Below are 20,655 nucleotides of genomic sequence, written 5' to 3'. Positions count from 1 at the left end.
ATGACACCTATGACATGATTGATTTGTGTAATTTTTATTACATTTGGTGTAAAATTATACATTTATTGGGTAATCACTAATTTAGTTATAAGAGTTGACAAATCCAAGTTTTCATTCAAAGTTGTCCAAGTTCCAAAAATTATAAAAGAATTACATGAACGGATTTGATTGGGAAAAACTCAACTTGTGAGGGCATGATCCATGGACCATGAGTTATGACTTTGACAAAGTAATTTTAATCGGCCAACCTTTTACAGCTCTATTATTGTCTTTATCCCTCCCACAAGCAAGTTTAATATTCTATTACGAACCAGATACTAGCAATAGTTGTGGAACACTACTATTTCTTTCCTATACTTTGCTGCTTTTTCTAAACCATACTACTGATCTATCATACTTAAATTAGGCTAAGCAACATCTATAGAAGCCCGAAGTAGTTAGGAAGAGAGAAATAATTCATGGAGGAAGCTCTCAAGGCTGCCAGTGGAGAGGGAAACATTGATGCCTTGTATAAGCTCATTGAGAAGGATCCTGAAATTTTGGACAGCTTCAACAAAGTCCAATTTGTTCACACTCCTTTCCACGAAGCTGCAAAAGCAGGCCAAGTCGATTTGCCATTGAACTAATGACATTGATGCCATCATTTGGCAGGAAGCTGAACCTTCAAGGCTTGGTTCGCCATCGCGGGTCCTGGTCACATTGCGATCGTGGTTGTTCCACATCCGTCACGGTATATCGGTCATATATCAAGTGATACGCACGTTATAGTACATAAAATTTTCAAAAAAACTAGCAAAATTATTTAAAAAATAGAAAATAACGTAACAAGCACAATTATCAAATTAGATTTGATGAATATCCATATTATCATATATATACAAACTAATATTGAGAAAAAATGATGCTAGTGTAGCCATGGTCTCGTAGCATTAAAAGTAATAATTATAGTAGCAAAAGCACCTTGTACCCCAATTATCATTAACAAATTAGCATTAAATAAAACACCAAATGTAGAGTTTAAGATGAATCTAGTTAGCAAGGATGAAATTGACAGGAGGAAAAAGTGATCATAAAAAATATACCTACGTTGTAATATAGTTTAAGGAACTTTTGGGGCAGATTCATAATTTTAAAAAGATTGATGACAGGTTGTCAGGCTGTGCAATAATAAAAACATGCTCAACTGAAATCAATTTTTGTAAATAGTGGTAAGTAGGGTCGAATCCATAGGGATTGGGTGTAACTGTTTCTTTTCAAATTCACAGTAACAAAGGGGGTGTTTTTGTGCAGAAGGTGACAATCAAAGAAATTCAAATAAAATCTAAGAACCTACTAAAAATTAAATAACAAATTACTAAAATAAAATGAGTGATAATTAAGAGTCTAGCCGAGAAATAACTTCAGTAATGGTTCACCTAATTGATCATCGATGCAAAGCCAATTCCAATTATTTACTAATAAATAGGTTATAACTACCAAACAAGCGATGACAGTGAACCCCTCCTTACTGTGTCGGTGATTAAGGTACGCCCGTTAATCATTACTCTAATTGAGAAATAATCCTAGGTACGCCCGTAAGATTTAATTTTCCAATTGCCTTACGTATTAGAGGAGCCTTATTCTAACCAAATAACACACTACCAGGGTTATTTCAGATTAGCCCGCATATCCCCCTGACACAAACCCAATCATGCGAGCTGTCACTATTTCAAGGCAATTAAACAATTACGAATTTAATGTCCTAATTGACAATAGATTACCAAATTAACTAATTTTCTAGATCCAAGACAATCAATTAATTAAATAATCATAAACACTACAATCAAGGAATATGCGAATACCAATAAATAAAAGAAAAAGATAAAATTATATCGATCTTACAATTTTAGCCTATCCAAAGCCTCCGTTGTCCTTGACTAGACAATGGAAATTAGTTCATTCTTGATAAACAAAACCCACGCAAAATTGCGGCAATAGTTGCGGCTTTCGTATCCATGAATTGGACAAATTCAATTCGCTCTAATAAGAAAAGCAAGCTATAGGAATTGATTGATTGCTTTTACTCTTGTCTGACATACGAAGGAAAACAAGAAACTACTAAGAGCTAAAAGAAAGTAAAGTCAAAAGCTCTAAAACTAAAGGTAGTGCTGTCTAATTCCTATCTAAGACTACCTACTCCTACTGTGCGGCGTCCGCTGCCTGAAGAAGAAGAAGCCGACTCAGCCCTTCATTTCTTTCCTCCTTTTATTCTATCTTCCACAAATTATCAAAAAGGACTTGTATCTCTTTGTTTAAAAAATATCCCTGAAGACCTTCTATTTGAATTCTTTTTCGATGACTGTCGATTGTGATATTTTTGTTCTACTTCCTGAAATAAATGTAAATTATGAAAAGTGAGTAGAATCTAATAATTAGTCCATATCAGGTCGGATAATAGAAAAAATTAATAATAAAATAAATGATAAAATTGCAACCTATCAATTGAGGAGCAACTTATAACTCTTTTTCTTTTCTTTTCTTCTTCCTCAACGTCACTCCTCATACTACTACCATTGTTGTTGTTTCTATTTATTTCCTCCATAACCATTGCCAACCACCACAAAGGCCGGTGGTCTCTTCCCTTTTTATTCTTTTTTTACCCTCTCTCTTTTACATACGCCCACATTAACTCTCACAATAGAACTACTCTTCTCTCATTTCTTCATCTCCCTGTTAGCTGCAGCTTTTGTCCCTCTACAGCCAAAAATTTTTTTGGTTCCATTTTCAATACAACTCAATCTGACTCGCCGATTTCTCAACGATACATAGCAAAACCGTCACAACTCAAACGATATCGGCCGAGTTATTACGAGTCATCTCGGATATAGTTAAATGTGCGATTCGGGGATTGGTATTGTATTGATCCCATTGTTCCAGTCATGTACCGGCTTCATGTGGCAGTTATAGATGAAGCAGAAGAACCTGAAGAGAGGAGGAGAAGGAAAAATGAAACTGCACTAGCCTTAATAAAATTAGACGCTGAGCTCATCCGAGTAAAAGGGAGGGAAAGGATGACTCCTCTGCATCATGCAGTAAAAGAAAATAATTTGGAACTTTTAGCTGAATTCCTGAGTGTTTGCCCAAATGCAATTGATGATTTGACGAATAAGTTCCAATTGCTGTAAAAGAGAGAAAGCTCGAGGCACTTGACGTCCTTCTGGGATGGCTGTTGAGAAGGAACAGGGAAGATGTGTTCGGTTTCAAGGATGAGCACAGAAATACTGCATTGTATATTGCAGTTGAAACTGAACAGGCTGAGGTATTCTTCTTGTTTCTTCCTTTATCGATTATCTAATTATTTAGCTCTTAGTATCTCTTTCTTGCCCATATATATAGGTTCACCACATCACAGTGATATAAATCGAATAGTATTGAATGTCATTTCATTAGATAAAATTATAGGATACGAAAGGATTTTAAAAATAGGTAATAGAATATATGGGTATGGTAGGCTAGTTAAATGCAGACAACCTTACTATCTGCACCAGGCATTTTTTGTGCACACAGGTTAGGGACTCTCGGCAGGCAAAGCTGCGGTTTTGTTACGGACATGCCATGTTGCATTTTGTACATAATCTCATGTTGCATTTTGAATGTGGCCTATGCTTTGTGTTACAAATGTCTTGCTTTTAAGTTTTTCTTGTAAATTTCCATTGCTTGTAGATTGATAGGCTTTGAAGCTAGAGCTTTTAACGAGTCAAATGGAGCCGAATATTTAGTGTTTAGACTCTATTTGTATATTATACGAATAAGGTTCGAATTTGACTTGAATATTAGATGAATTTCAAGTGTTATTCAAATTCAATTTATTTATTTGTATAAATATGTGAATTCGAGTTTGAACTGAGCTTGTTCAACTAAACGAGTCGAATTCGACCTCAACCTCAAACTCAAGCTTGAATTTGAGTTTGGAGATGACTTAATTATAATTTTTAATAAATAATACTCCCTCGTCCTATTAAAGTGTTGTACTTTTTTTTTCCCTTTTTTATCTGTTCCAGAATGATTGTCACTTACCAAAATTAGCAATGAAAACTTTCACACATTTCTGTTTCATACCCTTTAATGTGCCCACTCTTTTTAATCTTTTAGGGGGCTCAATCATGCACTTACCAAGTACAAACATTGCACTTAATAGTGCATGACTCCCACATGAAATGCAAATAACAATGGTACATGACACTTCCCTCTAAAGCAGTCGGGAGACATTTCATTCTTTTGGGTCCCACATGTCTTATCACAACTAGTGACCTTTTTATCATTCAACCACATATGAATACATTATTGAATGTTAAGCAGCGTATTACCGGAACTTAAATCCGAATCATTTAAAAGTTTGCACTATTGATAATAATTGCAAGTCCCGAAATGCAATGTACTTTCTAGGACGGAAGGAGTAGTACATTATTTAGAATAAGATTAATTGTATTTCTTGGTTTTAAGAAAATAAATAATACTACTATATATTTTATGTATAATTACTCTTTTAGTAAAATATAATATATATATTTAATAATATTAAATGTATTTATATTTTTATAATTATATATGTATATATTCACGAAGTATTCAAATAACTCGTGAGCAAGTTTGTATTCAACTCAATTATTAAATGAGTCTAATATTATGTTTGCATAAAGTACGCTTTCTCTTAATCTGCTTCAACTATTCGATCCTGCTGTTCCAAGATTCGTATATATTATTTAACTGTGTTCCACTCAAAGTCAATCGCTCGACTTTTGTCGGTATATATTACTTAACTGGTGTTCCACTCAAAGTCAATCACTCGACTTTTGCGGGAATAAAGCCATAAAAAGGTAATTAAACCGCTCCATCTGGTAAACTGTTCATTAGTAAACCAGTTTTAGAGAAAGTTACGCCTCATTTAGTTTATCTATAATTAGCATTGCGAGCGACGTTTTGACATATCAGAATTGCTCATAGCTGCTAAAAAAGAAATGGCAATTTGCATGGCATGACAGGAACAGTAACAATAATGAAAACCAAAACTATGATAAAATCTTTCACCAAAACTATGACACGACAAACAAAATGAAAACCAATACTTTGATACTAATATCTTTCGCATGATGGACCCAATTACCTCGTGCTGCTCTGTTTGGATTATAGTTTTTTAACAAAAAATTTTTACATTTTTCATGAATATATTTTTCAATTACTTTTTTCATTTGACATACATCAAATTATTTTTCCTGTGAAACTCTAAAAAATAGCAATCCACATCGTTTCAAACCAAGTTTTAGCATAACATTCCTCTAGCTGAAAACCAGTATGGAATTGATTCAATTATAGAAGTTGTTTCTAAAGAAGTTTTAGTAAGACCTCAATCAAAGAGTCCATTTAACTTCTAAGGAATCATTAAAAATATTCATAATTAAAAAAAGCTCATATCATTATTTGAATAAAATTGACAATAAGAACCACATTTGATCGTCGTAGAAAAGATAAGCCCTTCTTATGGAGTTTTTCAGTTCATTTCCAAATTACTAGACAAGGTACTTACGTACTAAGCTTGGTTTTTAACGAAAACAGATGACTCTTACGTACAGCATACAAAACATGCATGCGCCGCAAGTGATTGCTTTATTCTATCAATCCGTACCGTTATCTTTATCTTTATCTATATCACACGCCTGTGTAATATTCTATTATGAACAGTACTATAAATATACAACTTCTGATCAATGTATAGCGTGTCTCCAAACATATATCACCAGTTTTATACGTTTATACTTTGCTGCTCCTTAATTTGAAACTATCGTACAGCCTAGTCATAATTCCATTTCTGGCCATTCTTTTTCTAGACAAGATATAGAAGCCCATGTTTAGAAAGAGTGGAATTTTCATGGAGGAAGCTCTTAACGCTGGTCGTAGAGATCTTAACGCTGCTAGTAGAGAGGGCAATGTTGATGCGTTGTATAAGCTCATTGAGAAGGATCCTGAAATTTTGGAAAGCGTCAACAAAGTCCAAGTTGTTCACACTCCTTTGCACGAAGCTGCAGGAGCTGGGCAAACTGAGTTTGCCATTGAACTGATGACATTGATGCCGTCATTGGCCAAGAAGCTGAACCCTCAAGGGCTAAGCCCTCTTCATCTGGCAGTATTGTCAGAAGCAGATGAACTCACTGAAGAGAGGGCGCTGAAAAACGAAACTGCGATGGCGCTGATAAAGCTAGACGCCGAGCTGGTCCGAGTAAAAGGGAGGGCAAGGATGACTCCTTTGCATTATGCAGTCACAGAAAATAAACTGGAACTTTTGGCTGAGTTCTTGTGTGCTTGTCCGAAATCCATCAATGATTTGACGAATAAGCACCAGTCTGCTGTTCATATTGCTGTACAAGAGCGAAAGTTCGATGCACTTGAAGTCCTCCTGGGATGGCTCTCGAGAAGGAACAAAGAAGGGGTGCTCCGTTTCAAGGACAATGATCGAAATACTGCACTGCATATTGCAGTAGAAACGGAACAGTTTGAGGTATATGTGTTTCTTGTTTTTTCCTATAGCATCCAAGTATGTAAAATCGATCATGCAGCAGCCACTAAAATTACGTGCGTACCAGAAAACATGTTCATGCATTGTAGTAGCCTCAGAACCCTTTAGCTGAGTGACATTTAGCAATATATGTATACTCAAATCTAGCAGTACTACAATCTAATTTGAATAGGGTGGGTAGAGACTTCATTTCATTAGGTAAAAGTATTACTGGATGCAAAAGGCTTTGACTATTAGGCCTAATAGATGAAATTACTTTTCCTTGTACAGGTTGTGAAGAAGTTAATTTCAAAAGTCAACAGGAATTCACTGAATTCAAAAGGATTGACGGCTCGGGACATCGCAGAGCATAATGGCTTTGATCACATAAAAGAGTTCTTGGAACATCGAGGAGGTAGATCTGCAGAATCGCTCCCTGAGAAGGAACCCCTCCACGAGTTTTTGAAATCAAAACAGGGTCCCTTTGAGAAAGAAACCAATCGGATACCTAATTTACGTGGACAAGGAAATGTCCCTGGAAATGCGCAACATTATCTTAGTTGTAGCAGTTTTAATTATCACAGCTACTTTCCAGGGAGCACTCCAGTCTCCTGGTGGGTTTTGGCAAGGGAATGGAGAACCGAGTAGAAAAGTCTCGACATTCAATCGATCTGGTAACAGCACCAAATTCCATGTGGTTGGAAAACAACACAATACGACACATGTGGTTGGAAAAGTTATCATGAGCTCCAGCAATTTCAGGAACTTTATGGGAGGAAATACTGTGGCTTTCGTTTTTGCAACTGTGGTGATTTTCTGGGCACTCCCTGCTCGGCCTTATATATATTGTCTTCATATTTCTCTGTTTTTTCTGACGTACACCTATCTCAGTGCGGTCGATGTCATATCAGACCAGAATTTGCTTACTAAGTCCCTCATCATTGTTGCCGGGTTATTCATTTGTGGTGTACTTGTGTTGAGATTTTACATGCACATTGCCAAGTCAATATTCAATGATGCATGGTGGCTGCCCAAGTTGTATGTACTAGCTACAAATACTTTCTACCATATTCCTCCAAACCCGGTGGCTAAAAGTCTTAATCGATTCGCTAATCGGCTTATGCTGCACCATAAAGTGAGCAGGTTAGAAACTGAAGAAAGGGACTGGATGGACAAATAGTAGATATTTGATCGTACCATCATGAGTTCAAGTTAGAAAATTTCCATTCCAGCAGTGTCTCCAGCCAGTGGATGTGTGGGTGGTTAGGTATGTACAACCCTTAATTTGCTTGATGAAATAAGAGGAGAGTGTGATCACTCTTTCAGTTGATTTGTCATCATTAATGTAACAATGCTAAGAAGTGAAATAAGAAATAGGATTAATATTTGCAGACTTGATTTGTATCAATAAAATGCTGGAAAAAGTTGGTTACTATTTTTTCTTAAAGAATGGTTTCCCAATCACCAAAAACCCTGATTGAGAATAAAAGAAATTAAGAATGACAGAAATAAAAAGAAAATTATGAGTCGAGCAAAAGTGCTTTCATAACACTCTAAAACGAGATGGTTTACTATTATTGTTACAATCAGGGTTAATTACACTGTGCCCCCTATGGTATGAAGCTTGTTTCATTTTGGCACCTTGAAATATTTTATCATCACTTGCCCCCTATAAATAGTGGTCAAAAGGAAATGTTAGTGTAAGTCAAACAAAAAGACTAAAATAACGTCCAATCTTTAGTTACCATTCTGGCGTCAGAAGAAAATATTTATGTTGTATTATTACCTTTCTATTTTGGAAACTAGTAACATATGAGCGAGGTGGGAAAAAAAAAAAGAGAACATAGATTTAATTTGTACCCCAAAAGAAGAAATACAAATAAAAGAAAAACACTAATGCTTTCATCTAGCTCAATTTTAAGCCTTTGGTCATCACACCGTTGCATCTTTAGTTAAAGACGGTGGCAGTAAAAGTTTCATGTTCATTTGCGCCCTTGAATTTTGAAGTAAAATTCATGAATCCAAAAAACTATTTTATTAATCTTACTTTTGAGTGTTGTTTTTCCTTTTATATAACAAATTCATATTTCTTAAGATCATTAAACCCGAGGACTTAAATGAGAAATCCACTATGTACACTTGTGGAATGATACTTGAAGTTTATGCAAAATGTTTAACTTGGGTTGGAATAAGTAACTTCTTTAATTTACAAGTGATCTCTTGGGTAAATTCTTAGTAAATTCTTTTCTAATAAGACTTAAAGTAAATCTTCCATACCTTATTAGTGTAAATTCTTTTCTAATCAAGCAGCTTTACACAAGTAGTAAAAATCATGAGTTCATATTACACCCGTGGTGAATGCTTAACCATATCATATCAGTAAACGTGATATATACAAAATCAACTCTACGAATTTTTCTCTTTGGAAATAATTATTCATAGAGTAATGTAGTTTTTAACGTTATCTTGACATCATAAAACTAGTAGTAATAAACTTCCATAAGAACACTAAATGGTACTTCATTTAGTATGGAAGATTTAATTTGAGTCTTATTTATCTCTATTCTACTCAAAGTCAATTATTTGGAATTTTGGATCACTAAAAAGTAAATGCCGAATGACTCATTAGTATTTTGATTTTGGAACACTGTTTTCACATATTATACTTGCTCATAGCTGCTACACAAACGGTTGTTTGCATGATAGGATCAAAACATGAGCCACGACGAATTAAACTTTATTCCTCAAGTCTTGCTCCAAAGTGTTGTGATTCCCTTGCAAGCCTCTTTAGCAAAGAGATGCAGACATATCTGATCAGTTAGAAAAGGAATTGCTGAAATGACAAGCTTATATCATACTCTGCCCCTGCATTTGATAAGCTAGTTTGTTGTCTCAAGTTTTACATGTTCTCTTTTCTTTTTCTTTCTTTTTGACATGTGTTGTAATAGTTTTTTTACGGTGTAATGTATATAATTTAAAAAAGTAGTTGAAAATGACCGATGATTTCCTTAAAAAAAAAAAAAGGGAGAATATAAAATATAGTACTAGAATGACACCTATGGCATAGTTGAATCCTATGCAGCAAGGGATAAGGGGCTTGCACAAGTTGAATTCTATCCAATCCAGATTGATTTGTGTAATTTTTATTACATTTGGTGTAAAATTATACATTTATTGTGTAATCACTAATTTAGTTATAAGAGTTGACAAATCCAAGTTTTCATTCAAGTTGTCCAAGTTCCAAAAATTATAAAAATTACATGAACGGATTTGATTCGGAAAAAGCACAACTTGTGAGGGCATGATCCATGGACCATGAGTTATGACTTTGACAGAGTAATTTTATTCGGCCAACCTTTTTCAGCTTATTATTGTCTTTATCCCCCCCACAAGCAAGTTTAATATTCTATTACGAACTAGATACTAGCAATAGTTGTGGAACACTACTATTTCTTTCCTATACTTTGCTGCTTTTTCTAAACCATACTACTGATCTATCATACTTAAATTAGGCTAAGCAACATCTATAGAAGCCCGAAGTAGTTAGGAAGAGAGAAATAATTCATGGAGGAAGCTCTCAAGGTTGCCAGTGGAGAGGGAAACATTGATGCCTTGTATAAGCTCATTGAGAAGGATCCTGAAATTTTGGACAGCTTCAACAAAGTCCAATTTGTTCACACTCCTTTGCACGAAGCTGCAAAAGCAGGCCAAGTCGATTTTGCCATTGAACTAATGACATTGATGCCATCATTGGGTAGGAAGCTGAACCCTCAAGGGCTAAGCCCTCTTCATGTGGCAATTATAGATGAAGCAGATGAACCTGAAGAGAGGAGGAGGAGGAAAAATGAAACTGCACTAGCCTTAATAAAATTAGACGCTGAGCTCATCCGAGTAAAAGGGAGGGAAAGGATGACTCCTCTGCATCATGCAGTAAAAGAAAATAATTTGGAACTTTTGGCTGAATTCCTGTGTGTTTGCCCAAATGCAATTGATGATTTGACGAATAAGTTCCAATCTGCAGTCCATATTGCTGTAAAAGAGAGAAAGCTCGAGGCACTTGACGTCCTTCTGGGATGGCTGTTGAGAAGGAACAGGGAAGATGTGCTCGGTTTCAAGGATGAGCACAGAAATACTGCATTGCATATTGCAGTTGAAACTGAACAGGCTGAGGTATTCTCCTTGTTTCTTCCTTTATCGATTATCTAACTATTTAGCTCTTAGTATCTCTTTCTTGTCCATACAATGATATAAATCGAATAGCATTGACTGTCATTTCATTAGTTAAAATTATAGGATCCGAAAGGATTTTAAAAATAGGCAATGGAATATATGGGTATGGTAGGCTAGTTAAATGCAGACAACCTTACTATCTACATCAGGCATTTTTTGTGCACACAGGTTAGGGACTCTCGGCAGGCAAGGCTGCGGTTTTGTTACGGTCATGCCATGTTGCATTTTATACATAATCTCATGTATACTCGTATAATTTTATTTGTGCACACCAATTCCTTTCATGAGTGCAATCGATCGTGTCTATAAGAGAAATATCAAATTTTAAGGAAAGTACAACTACAACAATTGCACCAGCCAACTCTATGTACCTGTCCCATCCCAGATGCTGTAAACCCCTTGTCAATATTCAATGCTTTATAAATGAATCTGGCATAATTTGCTTTCTTGAAGAGAACCGAAATGGTACATCTTTCCTAGCGCAGGTTGTGAAGAAGTTAATTCACAAAGTCAAAACAAATTCGTTGAATTCAAAAAATTTAACAGCTTTGGACATCGCCGTGCAAAAGCAAAACCTTCAGATTAAAGAAATCTTGCAACGCGGTGGAGGCAGATCTGCAGCCCTCATCCCACCAATGGAAGTTCTTCCTCAGTTTTTGAGATCGAGAGAGGGTTTTGCTGAGAGACCACTCAGGCTACTAATTTACATGGAAAAGGAAATGTCCTTCGACATGCGCAATGTTATACTAGTTGTTGCAGTTTTAATTGTCACAGCTGCTTTCCAGGGAATACTCCAGCCTCCTGGTGGATTTTGGCAAGGGAATGCAGAAATCACCAATCAAACAGTCTCTAGAATCAATTCCGCTAATAACAGAGCCAATCTTGACGTATATGATCTCCGAAAACAATTCCAGGCGAAACAAGTGGCTGGAAAAGTAGTTATGAGCTACCACAATTTCAATGAGTTCATAGCTGGCAATACCGTGGCTTTCGTTTTTGCAACTATGGTAATTTTCTCGGTGCTCCCAGGTCGGCCTTATATATTAGGTCTTCACATTTCTCTAGTTTTTCTAACCTACAGCTATCTCAATGCAATTCAGATCATAGCAGAGCTGAGTAAGAGTACTAAGTTCTTGATCATTATTTCCTGGTCTGTCATTTCTGTTGCATTTGGAGTGAGGATTTTTCTGTTTATTGCAAAAGCTTTATTCTATGATGCTTGGTGGCTGCCCAGGCTGTCTCTGCTAGCTACAAACTCCCTTTACCAAATCCCCATCAAGGGGGTAGAAAGAATTATCCAGTTTGGTTACCGGCTTAAAATGCAACACAGAGTAAGCAGATTATGAACTGAATAGTAGATCAAATCATCCGGTCATTAGGAGCTCAAGCTAGAGAATCTTCCAATCCACCAGTGTCTCCATGGCAGCGGAAATGTGGCCAATGCATAACATGAATCAGCTTCGTGGAATGCATGATGACTCTGTCATGGTTTTGCATTTTGTTCTAAATTTGGAATTACATTTTGGTGTAACCTAGTTTTGCTCAATTGATTTCATATAATTAAATCAATGTTTATCAGAAGGAAGACGTTGCACGTTTAACCAGATTAAGAGAAAGCAATTCCAACTCTTGAAAACGCGAGTTTGTTTTTAGTCATTACGCCTTCATGCTTTCGGTGGTAAAGTCGTGAATTGCCAAAACCATAAACTATCCAACAAATCATGCTTCCTTGTTTCCATTGTTAAAGGCCCTACTGGAACTCTTGCAGAAAGAGATTTTATTATTATTATTATTATTATTTAACCCTCCCACCCCTTCCCAGAACTCTCGTATAAAGTTAATTCTCATGCCATCCTTTATTTTGGGTAAAAAAAATTTAGGTAATTTTTGCTCCGATTCGAGTATGTGTCAAGGCATATTTCAAAACAAAATGTCCCTTACAAGTACTTAAAAATTATTATCAATGTAATCTTCATATTGACAACGAAAGGAAGTGATTCTTACCAACCAAACTACGAGTGTTGATTCTGATGTCATTTTTGCTCGTTTGTCTTCCTCCTTTAATTGTCTCTATATACTTTATGATCGTCTTGTAACAAATTGCCTCTAATTTGTTGCCAAGCCCTAAGCTCCAAGTCGGGTCCATACAGGCAAGTAGCGTCCAGGATTGTTTGCTTCCTCCTTGCTGGCAGACAAAGAAATTCAAAATCCAATGAAGTCGCAAACTGGAGGACATAAATTATATATCATACAGTTCTTGGAAAGAAATCATAAATGGCACCTAAAGTTTATGTCGTACTGTTAAATGAACAGAGCTGTTAGGTAGCTAAACTTGTTTAGACTCTTTCATGTTCGATAATGGTTGGTTCGAAATTTTATATGAGTCGAGTTAAATAAATATTCTAACTCGATAAGTAATCGAACAAATATGAGCTCGTTCGTAAATTTAAACGATCGTTTGCGAATATGGGTTTAATTATCATTTCACTAAATTTAGGGTTCGTACTGTATTCCTAATTCCTATTCCAGGCTTTCCAACCTATGTATGTCTCAAACATGATATTCCTTGATAGTTAATGCTATAGACAAGCAGATTGAATCAAATTTGTGAGAGAAAGAATCTGGGTTTGAACTTCTAAAACTTGTTCGCGAACAATTCGTTTATGTTAAATGAGATGAATTTGAACTTGAATTCGAATTAGAATTTTAGTTAATGAACCGAACCTAACATAGATTTGGAGCTCCAATATTATTGAACAACCGTGAGTCTTATTCGAGTATTTTAACCAATAGAGTTCAAATATGAGATACTCGATTCCACTTGACTCATTTACAACTCTAAATTTACGCAAATTTTCATTATGATCGATGAAGTTTAACTTGGATAAAAAAAATAAAAAAATTTTCTTTTTACAGTTCTTGGAAAGAAATCATAAATGGCACCTGAAGTTTATGCAAAATTTCACTATCTTGATAAAGTTTAACTCGGATAAAAGAAAATATTTTTTTTTTGTGCAAATTCGAAACTTTCCATTTACACTCCCTTCTCCCGTACCATTCAATTCATCTCTTTCCCCCACAAATAAATAACTTCTTTTATTGCATCATCAAGTTTCTTAGGATCCAAAAACTCCACATAGTGGTTTTCCTTTCGTGCTCTTATCTCAAACATTGGCCATATACTACTCATGTCTAAAATGTATAAAATCTAACTTCTCAGTTTTTTTACCAAGCCAAGAGCCGAGATGTCTTCAAGTCACCAAGTTTCATTTCATAGATAATTGTTTTTATCATGATAATGGTCAATAAAAAGGAAAACAAATGTCGATTTTTTGTGTTAAATCCAATCAGACTTACAAGTAAACCTTATATATTTTATCTGAAATAATACCAGAGTTTTTTTTTATAATGTGATGTACGTAACATAAAAAGATGATTCAAAATTGCATTTATAATATAAACAAAAAATATATATATATATATTTTTACAAATTTTGATAACCAAACAGACCCAGAGTACTACGAGCTATGAGTTCTTTTTTATATGAAAAACTAGTAGTAATAATAAACGTCAATAAGTATATAAAATGGGACTTTAAAGTCTATTATTCTATTGCTACCTAGAGTAGGAAAGGAAATACTACTGCTACCAGCTGGTAGCAAAAGCCAAGATATAAAACTCCCAAAATTCTGCGGCTAAGGATATCCCATAGATCACAATGTTCTGAACTCACAACTATCCCCTTTTCCCATTTCCCTCTGCAAAACTTGCTTCCACCGTTCTGTTCATCGTTATTAACAATGTCCATCGCCTTATTCTCATCTCCGCCCGCAACCCACCTTCCATCTCCCTCCTCACCACATTCTACTGCCAAAACCCAATTGGCCCTGAGGCATTTTATCTCTTGGAGACCCAAAAAGCAGCCCCCTTTTTGGGTATTTGCTGAAAATGGAGCTGGTTCAACTTCTACTGCTGCAATTGTAGAGGAGGATAAGGCTGCTGCTGCTGAAGAGAAGGTTTCTGAGGATAAAAAGGAGGAGTCTTTGGGGTCCAATGGGTCGGTGGCAGTGGATGCAGCCGCTGCTCCGGCGCCGGTGACTGCTTTTCAAGACCCCAGATGGATTGGTGGGACTTGGGACTTAACCCAATTTCAGAAAGATGGGAAAACTGATTGGGATGCTGTAATTGATGCTGGTGAATTTCTTACCTCAAATGTGTGTTTTTGCAGGCAGGGGTGCTTGGCTGATGATAATTATCAATTGATTTTTCTTATGAGTTTTATAAATGATTCTCTGTCTAACAAATGTTGAATTTGGGAGGTTGTTTCTTGTTGGATGTAGAAAATGTGTTAGTTTTATATAGTAGAAAATAGAACAAATGAATTTAAGAATTGTACTATTAGTTTTTGGATGTTTGCTTTAGTCTGAGTTTATATGATGCATTTTTAGCGGACAGGTCATACAGGCAATTACAGAATTGAACCCGTAGACAAAATATTTGTATTTGGTCATTTGAATTTTCTGTGATCATCCGAGGAAATAGCTTCACTAATTCAGTTACTATTCTGGTTCATACGATAAATTAAGATGAAGTAATGTGATGTTGTTTTTCAAAGTTATATCCTGCCAAAGTGCGTGTAGAGAAGATGGCAATTTTGTGAAGTATACTAACAAAAGTATCATTCTTTGCAATTTTATCCTGAAAATATTCTGGTGCATTTATGATAATTATGATGTACGTTTTATAACTTAATACAGTGGAAATCTCCATGTATATTACGTGGTATAGAAAGATAACAGAGCAATAAGGGGGAATGAGGTAAAATGACCAAAGTTTTCTAGGGGGAATGAGGTAAAGGACCATTGTTTTCACTGCATCTTGCCTAGTTTTTGAAGATTTAAAGTGGTAAAACTTTGAAGCTCAAGATGTCAGGATTTCTTCCTCTTGCATTCTTTTTGTTTGCTATTGGATAATGAGAAAGACTACCTTTCAAAAAAAAATATTCATGGTTTGAGTGCAATCTCGCTTGGTGCTGGTATTATGATTGCCATTTTTCAATCCATTCTGTCTTGAGAAATTTTATATACTTATGGATGCCCTATGAGAAATAAGCTTGGATGAGGAAAAAGAAATTGATCTGTGAGAAGAAGATATGATCTCCTATGTGCAAATGCATTAACATGCTTTTAACAAATTTTAATTATTAGCAGGTAACCGTGGAAGTGACAAATATTTGAAAGATAGCTTGTATAATGCTTTAGTGGGCTATTCTAAAGTGCCGCACTTTTTTCTCATATCGAGTTACAAATGCACTTTCTTAAGAGCACAAGGAAAATCATCGAATCTGCCAACCAAATGAACCCTGGTACTGTGGGCAATGCTTTTTTTTTTTTTTCTTTGAGTCTACATTTGGCAAATTCTTTGCAGTGTTTGACTATTTGGATGTTTTACAAGATCATCATAAATAATTCTAACCAGCTTTTGTATACAGTACTGTCTTTGCAAGAAAAAGAAACAAAGTTTGGATGTGTTTTCCACTTTAAAGTCATGCTTTTGATTTACCTGGTTACAGGTTGCAAATCAAATGTTTTTATTTAACTTCTTTTTTCCTATACAAGTTAATCTACTTTTTCAACCGCAAGAGGTCCATGATATATGTGTGAGCTGTTGACATTTCACTTTATTTGGTGTATCCTCCAACCAACTTTTGCTCCATGTAGTCTCAAAGGGAAGGAAATATTTTCCTACTTTTATGGTGGCACCTGCTGGGGTTCTTTTGCTCCGTGTTCTTCTTCAAATTGTTTTACTAATCTTCTGCAGAGGCTAGGAGAAGAAAATGGCTACAAGATAACCCAGAATCATCAAACAATGATAACCCTATAGTTTTTGATACTTCCATTATTCCGTGGTGGGCATGGATTAAGCGGTACCATCTTCCTGAAGCTGAACTGCTTAATGGTGATTAGTCTCCATTGTACACCTATCTTCTGAGTTTTGATAATTACACAGAAATCAAAGCATACTAGTTGACTGTACTTATAACTGATGGTGCTGTACAAAATTCTTGCAGGTCGTGCGGCAATGATTGGGTTCTTTATGGCTTACGTGGTGGATAGTTTAACAGGGGTAGGACTTGTCGACCAAATGGGCAATTTCTTCTGCAAAACATTGTTATTTGTAGCTGTAGTTGGTGTTCTTGTGATCCGAAAGAATGAGGACATAGAAACAGTTAAAAAGCTACTGGAAGAATCAACATTCTATGACAAGCAATGGCAAGCAACTTGGCAAGATGAGACCTCAAGCAGTTCTATGAAAGACTAGTTGATGTTTCTGATAGCTTTCTCCTTTTGGCATCGCTTTTGTCCGGCATTTTGCGTCTTTATGTGCTGATGGAGAACCGAAGTTCTGTTCTCCCCATTTTGTTGTAGGTAATCTGTAATGTCTAAAAATTGCTGCACTTTCCCAATATAAGAACCTTGATATTCTCATTGTGTAACATTTTTATTTTTAGCGAGTTAATCCTTCACTATATCTTGGCTTGAAACGCCTCAAAACCTGTCAGATTGTGACCTCTAATCTTAATCCTAATATGGAGAAGTAAAGAGTGCTTACTCAAATCTGGGATTTACTACCAAATTCAATCACAGCCATTGAATTCCAAAAAAAAAAAAAAAATACACCCAACCCTTGAAGGGCACAGTAAAGTTCCGCCGGCAATTGTAATGGTCGCTTATCCACCAGGCGGATGCCTAACTTTTCCTGTTTCCTCAATTTTTTGACCATGCATTTATCATTTTATCATGTTGCCAAAGGGTTGTTTAAAAATTTTTAGTTAAATTAAACAGTAATATGTATAAAGAATATTTTTCATGTTTGAAAGCAAAAATGTTGGTGTCGGCAAATAATTTTTGAAATGGTTCCAAAAAATTTGGGTGGAGCATTTTAGAAAACAGAAATGTCAATGGCATTCCGTTTTTATGGAGTTGTAATTCAAGAGGAATGCCATCAACAGTTCCCTCTAGAATACACAAAAACTCACTTAATTTTCAACATTTGGTAAGATGTGATGGAGTTTCAGCCCCTTGCACAAAATGAGAATAGCATTTTACCTATATTTCCAAACAAAAACTAAAGTCTATACTTCATATTCATAGGCAATACAAAAGTTTTCTATATGTTGAAAGGTGACTTGCCATCCAAATCATCAATGCAGGTGAAAAGGTAAAATAATGGTGGCATGTAATATTACAACCCTTTAGAAGGAACACTATGCACAGTCATGAGTAGAAATCTTTCTCTATCTCTATCCTTGATAATCTTGCATTGAAAGGAAAAGAATTGTGTGTGTTTAAAGGCTTGAAAGGAATTTAACACACAATATGTTAGACAAGATACTTCAAATTTTATTTTCGAGAATAGATCAGGCAGATGATCTAATTCAAAGTTCTTGGTAAGAGATGTGATGTTCAATCACATAATTTTGTCGGCAGAGAGACCTCGTAATACCAGCATTGCATATTGAAGTTCAGAGTTCATCCAAAAATAATCATGATCATGTGTAAAGAGGGTCCAACTGTGGTCAAGAGAAATCAAATTCTTGAACTTCTTTTTCTTCTTTTCCAAATATTTGGCAATAAATTCTAGTAACATGGGATTAGTAGAAATAAGGTGTCAATTTTCATTCCAGTAACTTAAAATATATGCAATAAAAAATTTACAGGTGAGGGGCAACAATGTTGCTGGAGGTGATTTGTCTGACAACAACAAAATGACGTGTGGAGTTTGCTAATGATGATTGGCAACAAAAGCACAAATATAATATGGTAGCAAATATTGAGCAGGTCAAATATTCGCATTTAAAAAATATTCATCCTCTTGTTTTAGGGTTGCTTTCGTTGATTCCACTTTCTTTATATGCTTCAACTTTCTATTAAAGTTTTCTGATTTCAAACGTTTTCTATTAAAGTTTGGCTCTCATGTTTGGAGGAACAGATAAAGAAACATCTGCATTCGGTTAGATATGAATCAATTAGGTTGGCATTATCACTAGGCCTGCAGGGTTTTTCCATATAATCCAATTCTTATTTCTCATTCTTTGCACCATCTCTTCCTACAAAGCATAATTTCTTCATCAAACCATTCCTCCGATCCTCCTATCCCATCTCTCTATGGTAAGTTATATGATCCCTTCTTTTTATTTTTTCATCATGAATCTAATTCTCTGAGATGTTGCAATGAGAATCTTTTGATCATGTTTTGCACTACAATTTCTGTAGGCAACATTTGGCAGACAGAAAGGAGTTTGGGTGGCAGTATATGTAGAGAGGCCTAGATCAAGGAGAAGATTGTTATCAAATAGCCGCCAGCCTCAGCACCATCATCATCATCACCAACACCTTCACCTTCATCAGGATTGTAATACTAGAGGATACAATAGGAAAGCTCAGCTTCTCGAGTACTCAAGGCAACTTAGAGAATCGGCTCGATCTCAGGCATCTTCTCCCTTGTTGCATCCAAAGCCTGTTGCCAATCATAACCACCACCGACAACCTATGACTCAGGTGACACGTGAAACTTTAATTTTATTCAATCATCATGCTGCTAAAGCATAGGAAACATCAAGCTCCAAAAAAAGATGTAAAAAGACAGCATTCTTGGAGTTGATAAAGCCAAAGACTGTTTCTAGAAAAGTATAGGGAAGGTTCTTTAAAAAGAAAGACAGGTGGATACTGAGATCTCATGATAATCTTTAATTATTTCCAGATGGCAAACGTATAATCTTCCAAGAAATGCATGATAGAGAGTGTAATTCTTATACTAATTTCCATGACAAACTACTTTCTTTCACTAGCATTTTCTTTTTCAAATTTCTATCACGTAATCCTTGAAATGGCAGGTTATCACTAAAAATCAACTAAGCTGCAACCATCTGTCACTTCCCCAGTGGTATTTTGTATCTTATCTCGTTAGAAGCTCTTTGAGTTCCATTTATGTACATATAGGTGGAGATATAAATGTCAACCATTGTGATTTCTTGACAGATGATTGCTGTTCAAAAGATGAGAAGACATGCAGTAACTCCAACTTGCATGGGAAACTGGAAATTGCTGGTACCTGGCTTTTTTAGATCGTTGTTGATGCCGCACAACAAGAAACCAAAGAACAAAAGGAAGAGAACAAACAATCGATCCACGGCTACCAAGATAAAAGCTATTATGAAGAGCTTTCAGGTATTTGACCATCAAAGGAACATTTTATCAGCTTGTTAGTTTCTTAAAAGCCATCGAATTTTGGGAAGTTGGCATTTGGAATTCTGGAAAATATTGAGCTGTTAATATCCACCCATGGTTGTCTATAACTCTATATTCAACTTAGAAGGTAAACAGAAGTTGCTCACTTGGGCAATAGATTATTGTTCGGCAAATTATAGGATTTCCCCAAAATGTGAGGACTAAGCCTCACTTTCTCAGTGCCTTCCGGTTACAGGTGAACAGGAGAAAGGGTTTTACGTCAAAAATGTTTGCAACACTACGGAAACGTCGCTAGAAATATTCTTCAGCAATGGAAGTGTCAATTGTAGCTTTCAATAAATATCTATTCTCAAAAGTGTTCTTTTCTTGCTTTGTGATATTTCTCCTCCCAACGTCGATGTATGACTCTTTCTACCTCCTCCAATCCAGACCATTCATTTTTATTTAACCCCTCATGGATTGTGAGGGAGGGGTTTAATGGGAAGGTACAGCGTTATAGAAGCTTGATCTGTAATAGTTCGATCCAATAATTTCAATTTGGATGAATGAAATTTTACACAATTTTCTTGTACTCTCGTTCCCAGAATTCAATTGATTACAGAAAGTGAAAAGTTCTGCATCTGAGATACATTTTGCTGATAAGC

General features: G+C 35.6%; 5 protein-coding genes across 9 annotated transcripts; all 5 read left to right on the top strand.

The window, feature by feature from the left end:
- Positions 1–458: 458 nt before the first annotated feature.
- Positions 459–3,717, top strand: LOC113706182 (uncharacterized). The gene is made up of 5 exons (XM_072062924.1): positions 459–557; positions 652–730; positions 2,917–3,071; positions 3,170–3,298; positions 3,703–3,717. Exons 1-5 carry the CDS (start codon positions 459–461, stop codon positions 3,715–3,717), a joined length of 477 nt encoding a protein of 158 aa, XP_071919025.1.
- Positions 3,718–5,790: 2,073 nt separating this feature from the next.
- LOC140013855 (uncharacterized) lies at positions 5,791–7,922 on the top strand. The gene is made up of 2 exons (XM_072064051.1): positions 5,791–6,532; positions 6,821–7,922. Exons 1-2 carry the CDS (start codon positions 5,882–5,884, stop codon positions 7,175–7,177), a joined length of 1,008 nt encoding a protein of 335 aa, XP_071920152.1. The 5' UTR covers positions 5,791–5,881; the 3' UTR covers positions 7,178–7,922.
- Positions 7,923–10,093: 2,171 nt separating this feature from the next.
- LOC140013583 (ankyrin repeat-containing protein BDA1-like) lies at positions 10,094–12,105 on the top strand. The gene is made up of 3 exons (XM_072062923.1): positions 10,094–10,699; positions 11,245–11,766; positions 11,860–12,105. Exons 1-3 carry the CDS (start codon positions 10,094–10,096, stop codon positions 12,103–12,105), a joined length of 1,374 nt encoding a protein of 457 aa, XP_071919024.1.
- Positions 12,106–14,413: 2,308 nt separating this feature from the next.
- Positions 14,414–17,258, top strand: LOC113706902 (light-harvesting complex-like protein 3 isotype 2, chloroplastic). The gene is made up of 3 exons (XM_027228955.2): positions 14,414–14,954; positions 16,581–16,718; positions 16,831–17,258. The coding sequence occupies exons 1-3, from the start codon at positions 14,561–14,563 to the stop codon at positions 17,079–17,081; spliced, it is 783 nt and encodes a 260-aa protein (XP_027084756.2). The 5' UTR covers positions 14,414–14,560; the 3' UTR covers positions 17,082–17,258.
- A 1,228-nt stretch (positions 17,259–18,486) lies between these two features.
- On the top strand, positions 18,487–20,582 carry LOC113707392 (uncharacterized). Of its 5 annotated transcripts, none has more exons than XR_011820252.1 (4): positions 18,500–18,931; positions 19,037–19,321; positions 19,657–19,706; positions 19,802–20,582. XR_011820252.1 is itself a non-coding variant. In XM_027229700.2 (4 exons), exons 1-4 carry the CDS (start codon positions 18,929–18,931, stop codon positions 20,304–20,306), a joined length of 537 nt encoding a protein of 178 aa, XP_027085501.1. In that variant the 5' UTR covers positions 18,522–18,928; the 3' UTR covers positions 20,307–20,582. The 5 variants fall into 5 exon arrangements, 1 of the variants encoding a protein (XP_027085501.1); XM_027229700.2 differs by lacking the exon at positions 19,657–19,706 and having other exon boundaries at positions 18,522–18,931; positions 19,802–19,990; positions 20,247–20,582; XR_011820251.1 differs by having other exon boundaries at positions 18,487–18,931; positions 19,037–19,706.
- The last annotated feature ends 73 nt before the right edge of the window (positions 20,583–20,655 follow it).

This window comes from Coffea arabica, chromosome 8c (assembly GCF_036785885.1).
Source record: "Coffea arabica cultivar ET-39 chromosome 8c, Coffea Arabica ET-39 HiFi, whole genome shotgun sequence".
NCBI lineage: Eukaryota > Viridiplantae > Streptophyta > Magnoliopsida > Gentianales > Rubiaceae > Coffea > Coffea arabica.
The sequence above is the reverse complement of the archived record's forward strand: the minus strand, read 5'-3'. Positions and strand labels throughout refer to the sequence as shown.

What these genes read in the sequence shown, in the direction of transcription:
- LOC113706182 (XM_072062924.1), top strand. Translation starts at nt 459, where the DNA reads ATGGAGGAAGCTCTCAAGGCTGCCAGTGGAGAGGGAAACATTGATGCC. An exon ending in TTTTGGACAGCTTCAACAAA is followed by an intron (nt 558 to 651) that starts GTCCAATTTGTT and finishes ATCATTTGGCAG; the next exon opens with GAAGCTGAACCTTCAAGGCT. An exon ending in GTTGTTCCACATCCGTCACG is followed by an intron (nt 731 to 2,916) that starts GTATATCGGTCA and finishes CCATTGTTCCAG; the next exon opens with TCATGTACCGGCTTCATGTG.
- LOC140013855 (XM_072064051.1), top strand. Translation starts at nt 5,882, where the DNA reads ATGTTTAGAAAGAGTGGAATTTTCATGGAGGAAGCTCTTAACGCTGGT. An exon ending in TAGAAACGGAACAGTTTGAG is followed by an intron (nt 6,533 to 6,820) that starts GTATATGTGTTT and finishes TTCCTTGTACAG; the next exon opens with GTTGTGAAGAAGTTAATTTC.
- LOC140013583 (XM_072062923.1), top strand. Translation starts at nt 10,094, where the DNA reads ATGGAGGAAGCTCTCAAGGTTGCCAGTGGAGAGGGAAACATTGATGCC. An exon ending in TTGAAACTGAACAGGCTGAG is followed by an intron (nt 10,700 to 11,244) that starts GTATTCTCCTTG and finishes TTCCTAGCGCAG; the next exon opens with GTTGTGAAGAAGTTAATTCA. An exon ending in CTTTCGTTTTTGCAACTATG is followed by an intron (nt 11,767 to 11,859) that starts GTAATTTTCTCG and finishes AATGCAATTCAG; the next exon opens with ATCATAGCAGAGCTGAGTAA.
- LOC113706902 (XM_027228955.2), top strand. Translation starts at nt 14,561, where the DNA reads ATGTCCATCGCCTTATTCTCATCTCCGCCCGCAACCCACCTTCCATCT. An exon ending in GGATGCTGTAATTGATGCTG is followed by an intron (nt 14,955 to 16,580) that starts GTGAATTTCTTA and finishes AATCTTCTGCAG; the next exon opens with AGGCTAGGAGAAGAAAATGG. An exon ending in TGAAGCTGAACTGCTTAATG is followed by an intron (nt 16,719 to 16,830) that starts GTGATTAGTCTC and finishes AAATTCTTGCAG; the next exon opens with GTCGTGCGGCAATGATTGGG.
- LOC113707392 (XM_027229700.2), top strand. An exon ending in ACCGACAACCTATGACTCAG is followed by an intron (nt 19,322 to 19,801) that starts GTGACACGTGAA and finishes ATTTCTTGACAG; the next exon opens with ATGATTGCTGTTCAAAAGAT. An exon ending in CTATTATGAAGAGCTTTCAG is followed by an intron (nt 19,991 to 20,246) that starts GTATTTGACCAT and finishes TTCCGGTTACAG; the next exon opens with GTGAACAGGAGAAAGGGTTT.